Source organism: Antennarius striatus, chromosome 1 (assembly GCF_040054535.1).
Source record: "Antennarius striatus isolate MH-2024 chromosome 1, ASM4005453v1, whole genome shotgun sequence".
NCBI lineage: Eukaryota > Metazoa > Chordata > Actinopteri > Lophiiformes > Antennariidae > Antennarius > Antennarius striatus.
Genome location: NC_090776.1, coordinates 2,223,042 through 2,242,258, shown reverse-complemented (window position 1 = coordinate 2,242,258; position 19,217 = coordinate 2,223,042). Strand labels below are relative to the sequence as shown.

General features: G+C 47.5%; 1 protein-coding gene and 1 pseudogene across 1 annotated transcript; both read left to right on the top strand.

Moving 5' to 3' along the window:
• Nucleotides 1–1,078: 1,078 nt before the first annotated feature.
• On the top strand, nucleotides 1,079–10,077 carry LOC137592349 (para-nitrobenzyl esterase-like). Its single transcript, XM_068310475.1, has 10 exons — nucleotides 1,079–1,227; nucleotides 3,363–3,633; nucleotides 3,709–4,129; nucleotides 4,225–4,332; nucleotides 4,475–4,671; nucleotides 4,742–4,941; nucleotides 5,020–5,078; nucleotides 8,826–8,993; nucleotides 9,076–9,303; nucleotides 9,380–10,077. Exons 2-10 carry the CDS (start codon nucleotides 3,370–3,372, stop codon nucleotides 9,520–9,522), a joined length of 1,788 nt encoding a protein of 595 aa, XP_068166576.1. The 5' UTR covers nucleotides 1,079–1,227; nucleotides 3,363–3,369; the 3' UTR covers nucleotides 9,523–10,077.
• A 2,738-nt stretch (nucleotides 10,078–12,815) lies between these two features.
• Nucleotides 12,816–17,323, top strand: LOC137599532 (para-nitrobenzyl esterase-like; annotated as a pseudogene).
• Nucleotides 17,324–19,217: the final 1,894 nt, after the last annotated feature.

Genomic DNA, 19,217 nt, shown 5'->3' with positions numbered 1-19,217 from the left:
AGGAAGCAGAAGGAAGCAGACTGAAGCAGGAAGAAGCAGCAGGAAGCAGGAAAAAGCAAGACGAAGCAAAAGGAAGTAGACTGAAGCAGGAAGAAGCAGGACAAAGCAGGAGGAAGCAAGAGGAAGCAGAAGGAAGTAGACTGGAGCAGGAGGAAGCAGAAGGAAGCAGAAGGAAGTCGTGAGATGCTGAAAGACGTTTCCCCTCCTGAGGGTTTGGTGAGGAGTTCCAGATCTTCATCCTGGGGGTGTTTGGGGGCGGAGCTTCTTACGCTCAGGACAGATAATCAATCTTGTCTCTGATCACTGATCAATAACTGACTGCAGGTTCAAACTCTGCAGTAAAATCAGTTAAATTACCTTCTTCCTGTGGTTTTGGTGGTTGCTATGGTTACACCAAAGGTCAAAGTTGCAACCAATCCCTTTCTGGCTGGGACAGACCCTCTAAATCAAACCCAGAATCATGGATCGATCTCAGTGTCCAGCACCTCTTCCTCCTTCCCTCTGGAGGAGGAAGAGGTCATCTGGAGGTCGTCTCTAGAGGTCGTCTCTAAAGGTCGCCTGCAGGTCGTCTGGAGCCGATGATGCTTCTCTGTTTTCACATAGAAAGAGCACCACAGGATTGTAGTTGATATTAAAATCACTGCTATACATTTGTTGTAGCAGTTGCTATGGTTACCAAAGGTGGGCGGGGCTTGCTGGCCCTCAGTGGTGTCCTATCTCTAGCAGCAGATGAACCAAACGGACTCCGGAGATTCCAGACACGCTGCTGCCATCCAGCGGCGAACACTGACATCACAACAGAGAGGATTTCTTGGAGCGCTGGGATGCGTTCACTGACTCCTCCAGTCCCGGATGTTGTGAAACAAAAACTCTGTAAATAACTTAAAAACTGACCGGAAGTGACGTCACATCCAGGGAGCTGTTTACATTCGGGATTTCATCCACTTTTTGGGTCACGACCCCATCCGAACGGGAACCCACGTGGTTTGTCTCCGCCCCCTCGTGTCCAAACCGGGGATGGACGCGCCCGCCAGATGACCTGGGCGGGGGGGGCGGAGTCTAGGACCGACGGGGTGTCAGAAGGAACCCCGCCTCCGGGACGGACTGAACGTCAGACCGAACGTCTCCCCCAGCGGACCGTCCTGACTTGGCTCGAGCCCCCCCCCCAACTCCACACGCGCCACACGTCCACGAGCTCAGCCGCGCGAGGCAGTCTGCGTCCGAAAGGTAAACAGAGAGCCGTGACGTCAGAGGTTCGCCCGCAGGCGCGACTGTTATTGACTGATGATCGATTAACTGATCGGCCGGAGGCGACCGTGAAACCTGAAGCGTCACTGCGCTCGTGTTGTTAAGTTGTTCGCGTGTTTGCAGGCGCGCGGGCGCCCTTCCTGTCCGCGTGAACTTGAAGGGGAAGTGTGGGGGGGGGGGCAGGATGGGGGGGGGGCAGGATGGGGGTGGCAGGATGGGGGTGGCGTGGTCAAACATGTTCAACCTGTTTAGTGGAGAAACGAGCAGTATCTGCTGAAAACATCACACACACACACACACACGCACACACACACACGCACACACACACACACACACACACAGATAAACATACACAGTGTTGCTCGCTGACCTTAAATTGACTGTAACACTGGGGTCCACCACCAGGGGGTGCCACTAACAAATCCCGACGGGAACTCCTTTACCTTTACCTGCTCAACCCGTCTGCCAGTGGTCGTTCCGTTCCGTCGTGATAAACGCTAACATGTTCTGATCGAAAACATTCGAAAGGTCAGACCGAATTAGAACTTCAGCAGAACCTGTAATGTTGGTGACCAGAGAACGTGTCCTACTGGGTCCCAACTGGACCCTGGAGTAGGTCCTCTGGTCCCCTCGGACCCCCAAGGTTAAAGGTTTACATCTACAGTCAGAACAAGTAGCTTAGCTTTTCTACAACGCTGTTGCTAGCTTCTCTGCGGCCATGACTGTAGCTAACGTTAGCTTCCCCAGATGTCTGTAGGTTCTCAGTGATACAGATCGTGGTTATCCAAAGCTGTTTAAATCCATCCAGTGGACTTTAAGAAAGTTTCTTGAAGACGTTACTCTTCTCATCCAAGAGGCTTCTCCAGTTCTGAAGGTGTCTGGTCTTGTCCCAGCCTATCAACCCTGTGGGGTGTGGTACTGCTATTCACATTCATACAACCATAGCTGAAACCCATCTGGCTCCTCAGCAATGGTCCTCAGCCACCACCATAGCTAATGTTAGCTTCTCTGCAACCACCACTGTAGCTAATGTTAGCTTTCCTACAACCACCACTGCAGCTAACACTAGCTTTTTTATGGGCAGCATTGTAATGTTAGCTTCTCTACAACGAGCACTTTGGCATTTAACATGGTAACAATGAGGTCCGCACCTGTAACTAAGAAGTTATTATTATTAACGTTACAGAAAACATGAAATCTGTGTGCTAAGCTAATGAAATAAATCCTCATCACTAATGTTAACGTTTACAGCTATATGACTAAGTAGTAAGTTAGCTCCCTGTTTACGCTAATATTGACAGCTAACTAGCCAGTTACCTTACGGAGACAACGGTTTCTCTTCATCATTGTCAGGAGCCACGATGTTCTTTGTTTTCAGATGCTCGTGCATCGCACTTGTTTTGCCTATGTACAAGTTCTGTCTCGCAGAAGACAGAATGACCTCCAGGTTGTTTTCCTTAAAATTGTGAACTGGATCTGCTGGCAGGGGAGGGAGCCCGAACAGACATAACAAGTCCAAATATGTTTTGAGGGTCTGCTGGGAACGTTTACAGGTATATGGAACCCTCTGTCAGCAAGATCTGCCAGCGAGGTCTTTAACTCCCACCCCAGAAGAGCTGCTCCCAGATCTCACTGGAGGTTGGGGAAAATAAGTCAGTCTGGACTGACCACTCTGAGCTGTGGTCGCAAGGTCTCCAGTGCCTGTCGCAGTATCAACTCTGGAGCCTGGTGGTGGACACGAAACGTAAGGGATGCCATCAAGCGGAAGATGGAGTCTCATTGAGACTTGATCAATTGTGGGACTCCAGAGGCAGCTGGCAAGTACAGGTAGGCCAGGCATACCGAAGCCCGAGTGGTCATGGAGGCAAAACCTCTAGCAGGACTTCCGGGAAGCCACGGAGGACTACTGATTGGCGTCAAAGAAAGTTTGGCAAATCGTCCGTCGTATCCTCAAAGAATACTTTTAGGAATACTTTGAGGGCATCCTCAAAGTATTCCTCAAAGGTCTCTACAGACGAGCTGGAGAAGGTGTCGTACGGGCATCCCTGCTTAGATTGTTGATTGGGAGAAGAGTCTTTTCTTTTAACTTCATTCCCCAGTTTTGTGTTTTCTAGACTCAAGATGAATGACGATCCGTACCTGGTCCCGGCCAGGACGGAGTACCGCTACCTGGTGCAGGAGGATGAAGGAGAGGAGTTACAGTACGTCCGTCACCGAAATTACGTCAACCCCCTGCTGGTGGTCTCCAGGCGTTGCATCTGCCTCATCACCTCTATCGTAGTCGCTCTCCTGTCCATCGCTGCCTACCTGGCATACATTGCCCAGACGCCGCCACCGGGTGTCGCTAATGTGTTGACTGGCTGTGGCGAGTTTAGAGGAAGACATGTGAGTTTGGACAGACTCCAGTACGTATATATTGTTATTGTTATTTCACGTCCCTTTTGAATCCATCTTCTTCAGATGGATGGCACCTATTCCTTTAAGGGCATGCCTTATGCTGCACCCCCCGTTGGTGACCTGCGTTGGGCCCCCCCAGCTGAACCAAAGTGTAGGAAGGGGATCATGGATGCCAGCCGCTTTGGTAGCGTGTGTGCACAGATTCAACCGTTAGTGAGTACCGGGCAGGTGATGGGCCAGGAAGACTGCCTCTTCATCAACGTGTGGACGCCCACCCTGCAGCCTGACGCCAAGCTGCCCGTCATCGTCTTCTTCCATGGGGGGTCACTTCAGATGTCCAGTGGAGGAGAGGACGGCTACAGGCCCACAGAGAAGCTCGCCGCCGACACGGGGGTGGTTTACGTCAGCTTCAACTACAGACTCAACGCCTTTGGCTTCATGGCTCTGGAGATACTGAGAGAAGGTTCTCCAACCAACACCTCAGGTTGGTGTCGAGGACAATTGTGTATCTGGAGGCAGTTCTCAGGTGAAAGCAAGCGTGGCAGCATCAAATGTTAATCTGCACCTCCACCTCCACAGGGAACTATGGCTTCATGGACCAGATTGCGGCTCTGAAGTGGGTCCAGAGGAACATCCACGCTTTTGGAGGAGATCCTAAGAAGGTCACCATACTCGGACATAGTTCAGGTGTGGGAACAAAAATATGATTTTCTGGCTTGGGAATGAATTTCCATTTTTTATTTTAAACGCCGGATTAGTTTCTGACTTTCTCTTCACGTGGAAGAGGTAGGGACCATCGTTCTGACGGTCTGCTTTCATTCCCTCAAAGGCGGTACGTCTGTCTGGACTATGATGACGTCTCCACTGGGGAAGGGTCTCTTCCGGGCCGGGGTGGACATGAGCGGCTCGTACGTCTACACGGCAACGCTCCAGCAGGTTGAGAAGGACAACCTGTGGTTCCTGAAGAAAACAGGCTGCAGAGATCTGGCCTGCCTCCGCCGCCTCTCCATCACGCAGATCCTACAGGTCAATAAAATAAAGTCTGTCAAACACTAAAGTCACCAAATCACTACTGAGACTTCTTTGTTCCCTCCAGGCCATCCCGTGGAAGGAGTACCCCTACTGGGCTCAGGACGACCTGTTTGACCTCCCCACCAAAGGTCTCTTAGTTGGTTCGCTTCCAGTGGTGGACGGGTACGTCCTTCAAGCTCCACCTTTAGAGGTTTGGGAGAAGAAGTTAGACTACAGCGACGTTCCTTTTGTTGTCGGGTCAACAGCACAGGAGACCGACTTCAGGTGAGAGCTCACCTGCTCCAGCTTTCAACACTGTTCACCTGTTACCAGGCTTGTGAACCGCCTTCATTTCCTCCACAGTCCTCCTGCTGACAACATCACCATGTGGACCTGGGAGGACTACCGGTGGCACGTGACAGGTAACATTTCAATCAATCAACTTTTATTTGCATAGCACTTAATCACATCAGCAACTCCCTCATTGGGGAAGAAACTAAAAGTGAAAGCTCCTTCAGATTGATAGTCTCTGTTAACATGTTGCTCCTGTACTCGGTGCTTTATGGTAAATGAGGTGGGGGGGCTTTATGCATGGGAGCGGCAGTTGCACCTGTTACGTTGATGCTGTCGTGGCGGACCTATGTTGCTCACGTCAAGAGCGAATAAAGTTCTGAAGAAATATAAACGTCGTGTTTATTAAGTCTAACATTGGTAGCAGAGGATTGTTGCTAATTGTAGAGTTCCGCTGAAGTTCGACGAAGCTAGGCCGTACAAGAGTTGGAAAAACAAAGTCAGCGTCTGGAGACGAGTCACGGAGCTGGATAAAAAGAAACAGGCGCTCGCCGTGGCTTTGGCGCTTTAAGGACGAGCCCGGGAGACGGCCATGGAAATACCTGCAGACGAACTGGGCAGTGATGACGGTATGACCAAATTGTTAACGAAGCTGGACGCTGTGTTCCTAAAGGAGGAGAAAGACCGAGCATACGAGGCATACTCCTAATTTGATGGCGTTTCTAAAGACAGTGTTGTGTCCATGACGGACTACATTATGGATTTCAAACAGAGATACAATCAGATGGGAATTACAGGATAGACCTCAGCCAAGATCAAGTAAGTCAGCTGCTGCAAAGTGAAGTACACAGCTGCAGACCATTTCGTTTTGGAGATGCAAATACAGGTAGTCGCCGACTTACGACCTGTGCAACTTACGACCGATCGACTTTACGACCACAATGTCCGGGTAGGGCGGGGCATTCCCTCCAGCCACAGTACTCACGCTCTGAGCCTCCCGCGCTCTCTCCAGTCCCCACGGCGCACACACGCTGTTCAGTCACACTGAGATCAACAGCCCAGCCCACTGCTGATGGGCTGGGCTGCTTGGGAGGCTGTGACGGAGAAATGTATGAATGGCGTATGGAAAAACTGTCAAGCGTTACGTGAACTCTTCTGCTGGATTTGAAAGTGACGAAGAACTTGATCAGATTCGAGAGAAAATAGTGAAACTGGCAAAAAACCTCTCCTTGGAGAACTCACGAATGATCGCGCTGTATGAAGAACTGATCGCTCTGGAAGAAGAAAGAGTGGAAGAAGAAGAGAGAAGAGAAGCAGAGAAAGAAGAGGAGGAAACAGAAAAAATGTTCACCACCAAAGGCTTTTCAGAAGGCTTTTCCCTGTTAAATAAACTCCGTGCACACTTTGAAGAAATGGACATAGAACATAGAAACATTTGCAAGGATTGAACGGATGGCAAACGATGCTTTCCGTCCATATCGTGAAATTTATGAGGAGAAAAAGAAACGAACAATTCAGACAAAGCTCACAATGATTATGAAAAGATCGTGTCCCGCTCCCACCAACCCACACGCTGCCCCAGCTGACGATCCGGACGACCCCCAGCCAAGAACCAGCGCTGCTGGATTTAATTTTTACGTAAGAGTCGATTTACGACCAAGTCGAGTTACGACCGATCTGTCGGTCCCAATCGCGGTCGTAAGTCGGCGACTACCTGTATAGTATATTTCACAAGAAAAGTGAAACTACCTGCTAAAATAGCACAGATAAAATGCTATGTTGAAGCTGAAGTAGTTCCAGTTAATATTCCATTGCTGCTGAGTAAAACATCCCTGAAAAGGGCAGGAACTCTTTTGGACTTGAAAAATGAAAGGGTGGAGATGTTTAAGCAACCGGTACGTCTTGAGTTCACTGGTTCCGGGCACTACTGTGTGGACATTAGAGACAAAGACACTGACAAGAGTCAGGCGGAAGAAGAAGTTCTTGTGTGTTTACTGAAAACATGTCTGAAAATGAGAAACATAAGGTCCTCTTAAAACTTCATAAGCAATTTGGCCACGCATCAGCAGATCAACTACCGAGACTCATTCAAAGTTCTGGAAATAACGATAAAGAATGTGCCACTATGCTAAAAAAATAGTACATGACTGTGACATGTGCCAGAGGTACAGCAAGACTAAGCCCAGGCCCGCGGTAGGCTTACCTCTAGCTCCACAGTATAATGAGACAGTAGCAGTGGACGTACATGAGTTAAAACCAGGGATATGGTATCTTCACATCATTGATCACTTCACACGTTTCAGTGCAGGACACATTGTGAAGACAAAAAAGTCCTCTGAGATTGTGAACTCATTCATTCACTAAACGTGCAGATTGCACTGAGTGGAAAGGTCCCGGAGTGGTTATTGGTCTTGATGGAGCTGTTGTATTTGTAAGGCATAGTGGACTTCTTAGAGTCCATCAATCTAGGCTTTGCAAGGTAAATACACAGGATGAGGTAAAGCAAGCCATGCCAGATGTTTCTAACAGAAAGATAGAAACTGAGAAAGGTGTTACAAGCACTGCAGCAGATAGTGAACAAAATACAGACTATGAACAGGACAATACCAACGACAAGGAGGTGAGTACAGGAAAACTGATGCATTCTCCCACAAAGGAAGGTGGTGTCACACCCACTGAAACAGAGCACCGAGTATGTACTGACACTGTGTCTTCTGCTGCTTTTAAGCTAAAGACAGGACAGGTAACATTTAAGAACAAGAATGTTGATTTTCAACATAAGCAAGAGTTTTAGGCAGGGCAGGCAAAGCTGCAAGGAAAAACAAAAACTGGTATAACCTGCAATGACCTGCAGAAATACACAGTTGAGGTGGGACAGTCTGTCTATAAGACAAGTATTGGTCGTACTCTGCATAAATGGCCTTTATGGAAGAGTGGCAGGAGAAAGACATTTCTGAAAGAAAACCATAAAAAGGCCCGTTTGGAGTTTTCAAGAAGCCACATGGAGACACAGATGACATGTGGAACAAGGTGCTCTGGTCAGATGAGACCAAAATAGAACTTTTTGGGCTGAATGTGAAATGTTACGTTTGGCTTAAGAGTAACACTGCACATCACCCTGAAAACACCATCCCCAAAGTCAAATATGGTGGTGGCAACATCATGCTCTGGGGGGGCTTTTCTTCAGCAGGGACTGGGAAGATGGATGGAGCCAAATACAGGGCGATTCTGGCAGAAAATCTGTTGGAGTCTGCAAAAGACCTGAGGATGCGGCAGAGGTTCACCTTCCAAAAGGTCAATAATCCTAAAAGTAAAGCCAAATCTACAATGGAATGGTTTAAAATTAACCATATAAAGGTGTTAGAATGGCCAAGCAAAAGCAAAAGACCTCAATCCAATAGAGCATCTGTGGAAAGACCTGAAAATTGCTGTGCAGATTCGATCTCAATCTAACCTTAAGGAACTTGAGCTGTTTGGTACGGAGGAATGGGCAGATATTTGTCTCAAGATGTGCAAAACTTAGAGATACAGTATACCCAAAAAGACTTGCGGCAGAAGGAGGTTGTACAAAGTATTAACTCAAAGGGGGCCAATACTTTTGCACGTCCTACTTTTCAGTTTTTTATTTGTAAACATAATATAAAATGTTGAAAAAATTTGGTTTCCGTTCACGATTGTGTCCCATATGTTGTTGATTCTTGAAAAATATTTTCAGTTTGTTATCTTTAAGTTTAAAGCCTGATTTGTAGTCTCTGATCTGTAGGGTCTGTAGTCTCAAAGAAACTTCCAAGGGTATTGTGCCCAAAGCACGACTTGTAGCCAGAAGTTTTGTTCCTCTGGTCATGTGACCTGCGTTATCACCTCTTTGCTCCACACAGAAAAACTAAAGACCTTCAACGAGAGTCTACCCAAACGAGCGTTGGCTCTTTACCCACCCTCTGACCCTTGCCCCACCAAAGACCGCTGCCCAGAGAGGGCCTTGACCACCATGGGGTCGGACATCAGGGTCACCTGCCCCCTCAATCACCTGGCCTGGAGGGCTGCAGGTAAAGTCATGAACCTTTTTCATGGTGAACTAAGTCAGTTGTTCTTTCAAGGCGGTTCGGTTCAACCTGTTTGTATCTGCAGTGGCCCTAGACAGCCCGGTGTACCGGTACGTGGTGACCCACACGCCGTCAAACCCGGCCAACACCTCTTGGAATTTCTTTCCATTTCCAAGCATCTTCTCCTACCACGGTCTGGACACCGTTGCATTCCTGGGGTGGATCGAACCATTCCTGGGAAAAACCCCCTCTGACGGCGATAAGATGTTCGCGGCGCTCATCACCCAACACTTCATCAACTTCGCCAGAACTGGTTTGTGTTTTTCTTACCTCCAAACAGAGCTCATTACAGAACTCATAACGGACGAGACTCTGCTTCTGTATTGCAGGCAAGATGACCGACGACTGGCCAGAATACACAGAAGCCATTGCTCTCCTGTCCGACAAGCTGTCCCTGGTCCCAAACTACAGAGCTGACCGGTGTCAGCTGTGGAAGGACAACGGCATGTTTGCCTACGCGTGGGTGGGCTAACGCTGGACCTTCTGGGGTTTCTGGACCAGCAGTAGGTCTGGAGGAGGAAGAATGAAGCTGATGTTGATGGGCCCCCAACCCCCACGAAGTGCGGCTTCATCTAGAAGACAAACTTTAAGCTAAAGCATTAGCAGGCACTGCAGCTAAGGAAGGCGCATTAGCTTCCACACCTGCTACATCTCCACGCTAACATTAAAAATATTTAGTAAGTTCAGAGCCCGACCCGGCGCGCTGGGCTGGGATGCAGATTTAAAGGGACCTCAGGGGAATTTGTCATCCAAGGATAACGTTGGACACTTCACGACAGACTGCTGAGTCACAGGAAGTTTATTTAGGTCGTCCTGCTGAGTCGTAACTTTAATGCGTATTCAGAAAGTCAAAAGTCTTTCTACTCTCCTTCAGTCTCAGTCGACATTTGAATTATTTTTTATTCCAGATGTGAACAGAAACCAAATCTATCTTCTTAGATATAACTAACGCTTGATTTGCACTTAAGAGTAAGATTTGATCACGTTTTCTTTGCACACGCAATAAAACTTTTCTCTTTTTCTGTGATGTTTTTGTTTGAAGAATCATTTCCTGCTTTGAACCCGTCTCCAGGTGTCGCAGATTTAGTTTAAACTTTCTTTAAAGTTGAGCTCAGGGGTCTGTGGAACACAATCCCTTAGACTGATCAGCACTCCGTATTAAGTGGGTGGGGGCTGGGGGTAGGTGCTTCACTGGTGTCTTCGGGTGGGCATCGTCCATTGTGTTTTGATCGGACCATGACCCCTCCAGTTGTAAGGTCAAAGTTATAAAATGTCGTATTTCCCCTACCCTGAGCGGTATCTTACCTGTACGTACTCACCTGATTACCTATCCTGGTATTAGACACATCCCTTTAACTAGTCTGTTCACCTAGTGCTCTGAGGGTTAGAGGGCAACATGGTCCAGTTTCCGATTGCAAATATCCGTATTGCAATTATCTCTAGTAAATTGCAACAACTTTTTTTTTAAATTTACTTTCATTATTTGTGCATCCTAGAAATTCAGCCTACCTCTCACTTACTACAACTATCTGTGCTTCATCTGCGTTGAAGGTTCTGTAAGAACTGCTACTCTGGGGGGGTCAATATGCAACATGCTGATAACCCTTAAATCAATTCAGTCTAATCTGGAGAAAATGTAGATTCAAATTGTTTTCATAACCGTAAAGGATTTTTTTTTTTACAGTGAATGTAGGGATTACCTTCATCCTGGCTTCAGATTAAATGAACGGATCCGTGGCCTTCTCTACATCCTCCACCTTCATCTCTCCATCTGTAGCAGAGGCCTCCACCTTCTTCTGCTGCTGAGAGATCGCCCTCCGTAGTTCCTTGTCTCTTCCTCCTCACCTCGATGAAGATGTAAAGCAGTTTAGAAACAGAATATTTACTGAAACAATCATCACTTCATTCTCCTCCTCCTCCATTTAAAGAATAAAAACTGGCCCAACCCACAGATGGTTTAGTTCCACTGAGATGCGTTCACTGACTCCACCTGTCTGGAACGTTTTGACCAGTCTCAGCTGTTCAGATTTGTGATTTCATCCAGTTTGGGTCACAACCCCCGTCCAGAAGAAACCCTCATGGTTTGTCCAGGTCCAGGACGACTGAACATCTGAACGAACGTCTCCTCCAGTAGAAACGTCCTGAGTGGGTTCGAGTCTCCAGCTCCAGTCCACGAGATCTGCCACGCGAGGACGTTTGAGCCTCAGAGCGTCAGAGGTTTGTTTGAATTTCAGCACTGGACCACCCGGAGAATTAATTACTTAATTATTAATTAGCTATTTATAACTACTTAACAGTTTGTTAATTAATCAATTATTGACTGATTGATTGAAGGATTAGTTAATTATTTGATGAATTTAATAATTAATACTGACCCTGAACTGTGAAGGTTTGTTGTTCTCATGTTTCAACGTTGTGTCCCCCTGACCTCTGGAATAGACTTTCCCCGGGAGGCTGGGGAGAGTGATCCACTGTAGTTGGAACACACCCCCCAGTCATCTTTCTTGAAAAGGGGGACAAACCATCCCAATCTGTCAATCCGGAGGTACTGTCCATGTAATTGCCAAGTGATATTACAGAGACGTGTCAACCAAGATAATCCCGATATATCTAGAGACTTGAGGTACTCAGGGAGAATCTCATCCACCCCCAGTGCCCTGTCAGAGGAGCTTGGCAACCACATCTGTGACTTCAGCTCAGGTGATGGACAAGTCCACCTCTGAGACCTCAGCCTCTGCTTCCTCCAATCCGATCCCCATTCCCCATTGCCTCCTCGAATTTCTCCCAGACACGATTCATCAAGATTCGATAAGACTCCTTCTTCAGCTTGACATAATCCCTTACTTCCGGTGTCCACCACTGGGCTCGGGGGTTACCGCCGCGACAGACACCGGAGACCTTACGACTTCAGCTGCAAGTGGCTGCTTTGACAATGGAGGTGGAGAACAAGGTCCACTCTGACTCAATGTCCCCAATGTCTTGCGGGATCTGGGAGAAGCCTTGTTGACGGAGGGTTCCATGATTCAAGAGAAGTAACACAAGAAAAGTGGAGAGCCCAGCCCTCTCAAAGACTTGAGTTCTAGATCCCAAGCTGTGGGTGGCGGGGGGCCCAAATATTTCTAGACCGTATCTTTCAGCTTCCCTCACAAGCTCCTGCTCCACCCCTCCTTACCAAGGTGACATTCCAATTCCCAAGAGCCATTCTCATTGTCCAGGGATAGGGCCATTATCCTTTTGGACTGAGCCTAACCAGAGACCCAGCCACCAGGCGCTTGTATACAAGTTCTATCCTGGGGCCTGGCGCCAGCGAAGGGCTTCGGTTGCACCATATTGGGCAATGTCATGGTCCTGTATTTGTTTTATTCATTGGGGTTTCTTAACTTTTCTTATTTTGTCCCTTCACCTAAGACATGTTGGTAATGGGAGACCCTACCAGTAGCATAAACCCCCCAACAATATAGCTCCAAGGAACATCCGGGCACTCAACTCACCTATCAGGATAAGGTGGTCGATCAAGGGTGACACTTAATAATTTAGTGTTTAAGTCAGTCAGGAGCCTGACAGATCTGGTTTATGTACCACCGACGGGAGCAGTGACCCAACGAGCAGGATGTCCTTTACGCCCAACAATTTATTCTCAGTGATCATCCCATTGTAAGAAATCCTACATGTCTGAAGCTGGAGGATGGAAAGTGTAATATTACTTTGATGAACTTTTTCTTTAATGGAACTTCATTCCTCAGTTTTGTGTTTTCCAGAGTCAAGATGAACGAGCAGGAAGAAGGGAAGAAGTCGCATTACATCCATCATCAACATTATGTGAAACCCCCCCTCGTGGTCTCCAGATGTTACATCTTCCTCATCAGCTCTATCGTAGTCGCTCTCCTCTCCATCACTGTCTACTGCTACCTGGGGTCACCAATGTGCTGACTGACTGTGGCGAGTTTAGAGGAAGACACGTGAGTTTGGACAGACTCCACATTGTATTCAAAGACGTATGTCTGCAAAGCTGTTCTAAAGCTATGAATGTTCTATGAGCAGCTAACACTAAAGCTGAGCTAAGGTCTCATTTATATGGCATTAGTCTATCGGTTTTATTTCACGTCCCTTTTGAATCCATCCTCTACAGATTGATGGCGCCTACTCCTTTAAGGGCATGCCTTATGCTGCACCCCCCGTCGGTGACCTGCGTTGGGCCCCCCCAGCTGAACCAAAGTGCAGGAAGGGGATCACGGATGCCAGCCACTTTGGTAGCATGTGTGCACAGATCCAGCCATTAGCGAGTACGGGGAAGGTGATGGGCCAGGAGGACTGCCTCTTCATCAACGTGTGGACCCCCACCCTGCAGCCTGACGCCAAGCTACCCGTCATTGTCTACTTACATGGGGGGTCACTTCAAATGCTCAGTGGAGGAGAAGACGGCTACAGACCCACGGAGAAACTCGCCACCGACACGGGGGTGGTTTACGTCAGCTTCAACTACCGACTCAATGCCTTTGGCTTCATGGCTCTGGAGATACTGAGAGAAGGTTCTCCAACCAACACCTCAGGTTGGTGTCGAGGACAGCATGTGTGTCTGGAGGCAGTTCTCAGGTGAAAGAAAATGTGGCAGCATCATATGCTAATCTGCACCTCCACCTCCGTAGGGAACTATGGTTTCATGGACCAGATCGTTGCTCTGAAGTGGGTCCAGAGGAACATCCATGCATTTGGAGGAGATCCTAAGAAGGTCACCATACTCGGACAGAGTTCAGGTGTGAAAACAAAAACTGGATTTTCTCGTTGGGGATGATTTTTACATTTATTATTTTGGGCGCTGGATTAGTTTTTTACTTAAACAACAGAGGAGGAGGAAGGACCAGCGTTCTGATGGTATGCTTTCATTCCGTCAAAGGCGGCACATCGCTGTGGACTTTCATGACGTCTCTTTTGGCGAAAGGTCTCTTTTGGGCTGGGGTGGACATGAGTGGCTCATACGTCTACACGGCAACACTCCAGCAGGTTGAGAAGGAGAACCTGTGGTTTCTGAGGAACACAGGCTGCAGAGATCTGGCCTGCCTTCGCCGCCTCTCCATCACGCAGATGGAGTCAAGCACCGTATTTTCAAAACTATAAGTCACACTTTTTTTTCATGGTTTAGCTGGTCCTGCGACTTATACTCAGATGCAACTTGTATATTAAAATATATAATTTAACGGTTGTCATTTTCACACTGACAGTTGCAAGATGGGGTTCAGGGATTTTGTGCTAGTATCTGCTACTGTTACACCTGTACCACTGAAAACTTAAACTTGAAACATCACCTTATAAAGTAAACTGAGCAAAACTGAATACAAATGCCTCCAAAAAGAAAATCACATCACAAATTACGAGCTGCAAGTAGTGAAATATGCGGCCAAACATTATAATCAAGCAGCAGAATGAAAGTTTTGAATGAGCAAGAAACTTGTGAGGGACCGGCAATCTGTGATCAAACAATGTAAAATTGAAGAAAATAAAAAATCAGGCTTGAAGCTAGATAGTCACAACTAGAGGAAAAAGTTCACAAATGAGTGCTTGAACAACATGCTACAAGGAGATGCTGTCAAAGGTGTAGTTATGCAACCATGCCCAGGTAGTTGCCAAGGTGATGACATATGCATGACTTTGCGGGAGGATCTTCGTGGCGTTACCGCTCCATGTAATGCAACTGCTTCTCTATCGGAGCACAAACAATAATGTCCCAAAAACTGTTGACTTCCAGGGTTGATGGAGTTGCGCAAAAGAGATAGAGAGGATGAGGATTTCAAAGGATTTACTGATTTGGAGCGAGATCAAGAGTTTGGTGAACAAGTTATATTATGTTGTTTATGCTATAGTTATCTGAATAATTGTTCATATCACTTCTGTTTCAGCTGACGAGTGAGTGCTGGTGCAATTTGCTGCCGCTGCTCGCCGGTCAGCTTCAAGTTTTAACCTTTGAAACAATTTCATGGTTTTATGGCCTAATCGGAGTCTGTGCCAGCTTTGCGATCTGCCGGCACAGACTGGAATACTTTTATAATCTACTAGCACTACAGTCTGTGCGAGCCCAAACCAGCGCTAGCTTACCTGTTCAATCCCAGCCGAAGTTTGAGCGTCACGTGCCATTTACATGGAGGCTGATGCCATCTGAGTCCTTGTCAACAATGTGGGCCGATAGGACATACATTGGTTCCTATGGTCTGGCTCCTTTTCTTGCCTGTTCACCTGCTAGTGATGGGTTTGCTCCAGTACTCATCCTTGCTATCACCTGCCTGGACCAGCGCCAGCAGCACTCAACCTCCAGCCAGACATCACCCTCCAACAACACATCCACCAAGAGTCCTGTCAGAATCTCCACCACAGAAGATCAGCAGCAATAAAGTCCATCTGGTCCAGCTCTGGACACCGTCCACAATCCACCAGCCAACTTCTTGGCCACATCATGTTAGTCCACCTAGCTCAGTCAGCTAGCACCAACACCAGTTGCGACAACACCACACTCATGTTCCCTCTGCACAACATCTGCTCACTTAGAGATAAGGGAGGTCTCATTTAGTACAACCTCAACAACCGTAAGCTAGACTTTCTCTGTTTAACCAAGACATGGCAACAGAACCAACAACTTGTCCCAACTGAACAAATCCACTCCTAGTGGGGTTGTTTGAATGTGTTACTGTGTTTCAAATTAATTTTCCCCTAAAAAACTGGAATTCTAGTTCAGTGCTTCTTAGATACAGTATGCTTTCTTAGTTATGCATTTTTTGGCTGATAAGACTTATACTGTGGGACGGCAAATAGTCCAGAAAATATGATATGTCAAACATTGAAATCACCAAATCACGTCATTGTTCCCTCCAGGCCATCCCGTGGAAGGAGTACCCTTACTGGGCTCAGGACGACCTGTTTGACCTCCCTACCAAAGATGTCTTTGTTGGTTCGCTTCCAGTGGTGGACGGGTACGTCCTTCAAGCTCCACCTTTTGAGGTTTGGGAGAAGAAGTTAGACTTTAGCGACTTTCCTTTTGTTGTCGGGTCAACAGCCCAAGAAACCGACTTCAAGTGAGAGCTCACCTACTCCAGGCTTCACCATCGTTTACTTGTACTTGGATCAAACTGAACCGCCTCCATTTCTTCTACAGCCCTCCTGCTGACAACATCACCATGTGGACTTGGAAGGACTACCGGTGGCACGTGACAGGTAACATTTGTGACAGTATGTTTGGTGTTTTTGTCCCTCTGGTCATGTGACCTGCTTCATGACCTCTCTGCTCCACACAGAAAAACTAAAGACCTTCAACAAGCATCTCCCTAAACAGGCGTTGGCTCTGTACCCATCCTCTGACCCTTGCCCCACCAAACACCGCTGCCCAGAGAGGGCCTTGACCACCATGGCATCTGACATCAGGGTCACCTGCCCCCTCAATGACCTCGCATGGAGGGCTGCAGGTAAACTCATGAACCTTTTTCACAGTGAACTAAATCAGCTCTTCCTTCAAGGGGGTTTGGATTTACCTGTTTGTATCTGCAGCGGCCCTTAACAGTCCAGTGTACCGGTACGTGGTGACCAACACGCCGTCACACCCAGTCAACACCGCCTGGAATTTCTTGCCGTTCCCAAGCATCTTCTCCTACCACTGTCTGGACATCATTTCCTTCCTGGGATGGATGGAACCCCTCATGGGGAAACCCCCATCTGATGGTGACAAGATTTTCATGGGGCTCATCACCCAACACCTCATCAACTTTGCCAGAACTGGTTTGTGTTTCTCTTACCTCCACACAGAGAGAGCAAACAAACTCGTAACTAATGAGGCTCCGCCTCTTTGTTGTAGGCAAGATGACCGATGATTGGCCAGAATACCCAGAAGCCACTGCTCTCCTGTCCGACAAGCTGTCCCTGGTCCAGAACTACACAACTCAGCGGTGTCAGCTGTGGAAGGACAACGGCATGCTTCCCTACGCTTGGGTGGGCTAACGCTGACACCCTCCACACCTCCCAGCTTCAGCAGTTTAACGCTAGTTTGCTAGCATTAGCATTAGCATGACAGAAACACACACCTTGGAAAGTTTTGTAACACAAGAATAATCCATCCATCCATATTCATCAGTTCATCCGTAGTCGGGTCGCGGGGGCAGCAGCTTCAACAGGGAGCCCCAAACTTTCCTTTCCCCTGCCACATCCACCAGCTCTGACTGGGGGATCCCAAGGCGTTCCCAGGCCAGTGTTGAGATATAATCACTCCACCTGGTCCTGGGTCTTCCCCAGAGGTCTCGTCCCAGATGGACTTGCCAGGAACAGCTCCCTAGGGAGGCACCCCGGAGGTATCCGCACCAGATGCCCAAACCACCTCAGCTGACTCCATTTCATGCAAAGGAGCAGCGGCTCTACTCTGAGCCCCTCACAAATAGCAGTGTTTCTCATCCTATCTCTAAGGGAGATACCATCTACCCACCTGAGAAAACCCATTTCTGCTGCTTATATCCGCAATCTCGTTTCTTCGGTCATGACCCATCGCTCATGACCACAGGTGAGGGTAGGAATGAAGATTGAACGGTAGATGGAGAGCTTTGCCTCTCAACTTAGCTGCTTCTTTGTTGTAACAGTACGATAAAGCAACTGCAATCCTGCTCCTGCTGCCCCAATTCTCCATTGTGACCCCCCTGGCAGTTCACACAGAAAAACTATTGGTCTGCCTTGCGGGTGGTCTGCCACCAGGTGCTCGCTGACAGGCCCTCGGTCCATGCCTGGCTCCATGATGTGGGCAGATACAGTGCGGTTGATATGTTCCAGGAACCACAAGCGAATAACGAATTCGATATAGCGACAAACTATCTTGTTATATACGGTGTTTCAAACGTTTATGAACCCTCCCCATACTGATATTAAACCACCTTGTAATCTTTATTACCTTTTCCCATAATCTGATAGACTGTTTAAAGAACTTTTGTGTCTCACGGAAGTGGGTTGCATTCCCATACTCACAGAATGTAGCACGCTTCCGGATGCCGCCTGCCAATAGAATGTGGGTACGGTATCATGTGACGACCTACCAAAAATCAGCGATGAGGTGAAGTCGTGAGCGTTGATGCGTGAATGGGTGAGGGGGCACTGTATTACTAACGCTTGATTTGCACTTTAGAGTATGATTTGATCATGTTTTCTTTGCACATGCAATAAAACGCAGTCTTTTTCTGTGATGGTTTTTGTTTGAAGAATCATTTCCTGCTTTGAACCCGTCTCCAGGTGTCATAGTTTTAATTTTCTTTAAAGATGAGCTCAGAGGACTATAGAGTACAATCCCTGAGACTGATCAGCACTGGGTATTGATTGGGTGGGGGCTGGGGGTAAGTGCTTCACTGGGATCTTCCGGTTGGCACCTTCTTTCCCTGGTATTTTGTTGGTCGAACAAAGACACCTCCAGAGGGCTCAACGGTGATACTGAGTGTCCCATGTGTACCCCCCCTGCTTTTACCCCTGAATGGTAATTTTGGAGCCCAGTTCGGGTCCTTTCTCTTTTTTACATAGCCATCTGCTGTGTCGTTCGGCAGTATCTGACAGCGATTTGACGGAAGGTCTGTCCTCCCATTCCCTTAAGGTGCTTGGTTGTGGATGTGGTAATGAAGCCTCTACACTGGTAGAAACCATATTTGAGTTTTGTTAAAATTATATGGAAGAAGAATGAATAGTTTAATAGTCTGTTCACTTAGTGCTCTGAGGGTTAGAGGGCAACATGGTCCAGTTTTCTGATTGCAAAAATTCGTATCGCAATTATCTGTCTAGTAAATAGCAACAACCCTTTTTTTAAATTTACTTTCATTATTTGTGCATCCTAAAAAGTCAACCTACCTCTCATTTACTACAATTCTCGGTGCTTCATCTGGATTGGGCGTTGGGAACTCTTGCCCTCAACCTCAACCTTGAACGTTTTGTAAGAAATGCACTCGGGGGGTCGATATGCAACATGCTGATAACCCTTAAAATCCATCCACCTTCATCTCTTCATCTACAGCAGAGGCCACCACCTTCTTCTGCTGCTGAGAGATTGATCTTTGTGGTGTTTTGTCTCCTCCTCCTCTTCACTTCGATGAAGATGGAAAGTATTTTAGAAACAGGATATTTACTGAAACATTCAACACTTCATTCTCCTCCATTTAAAGAATAGAA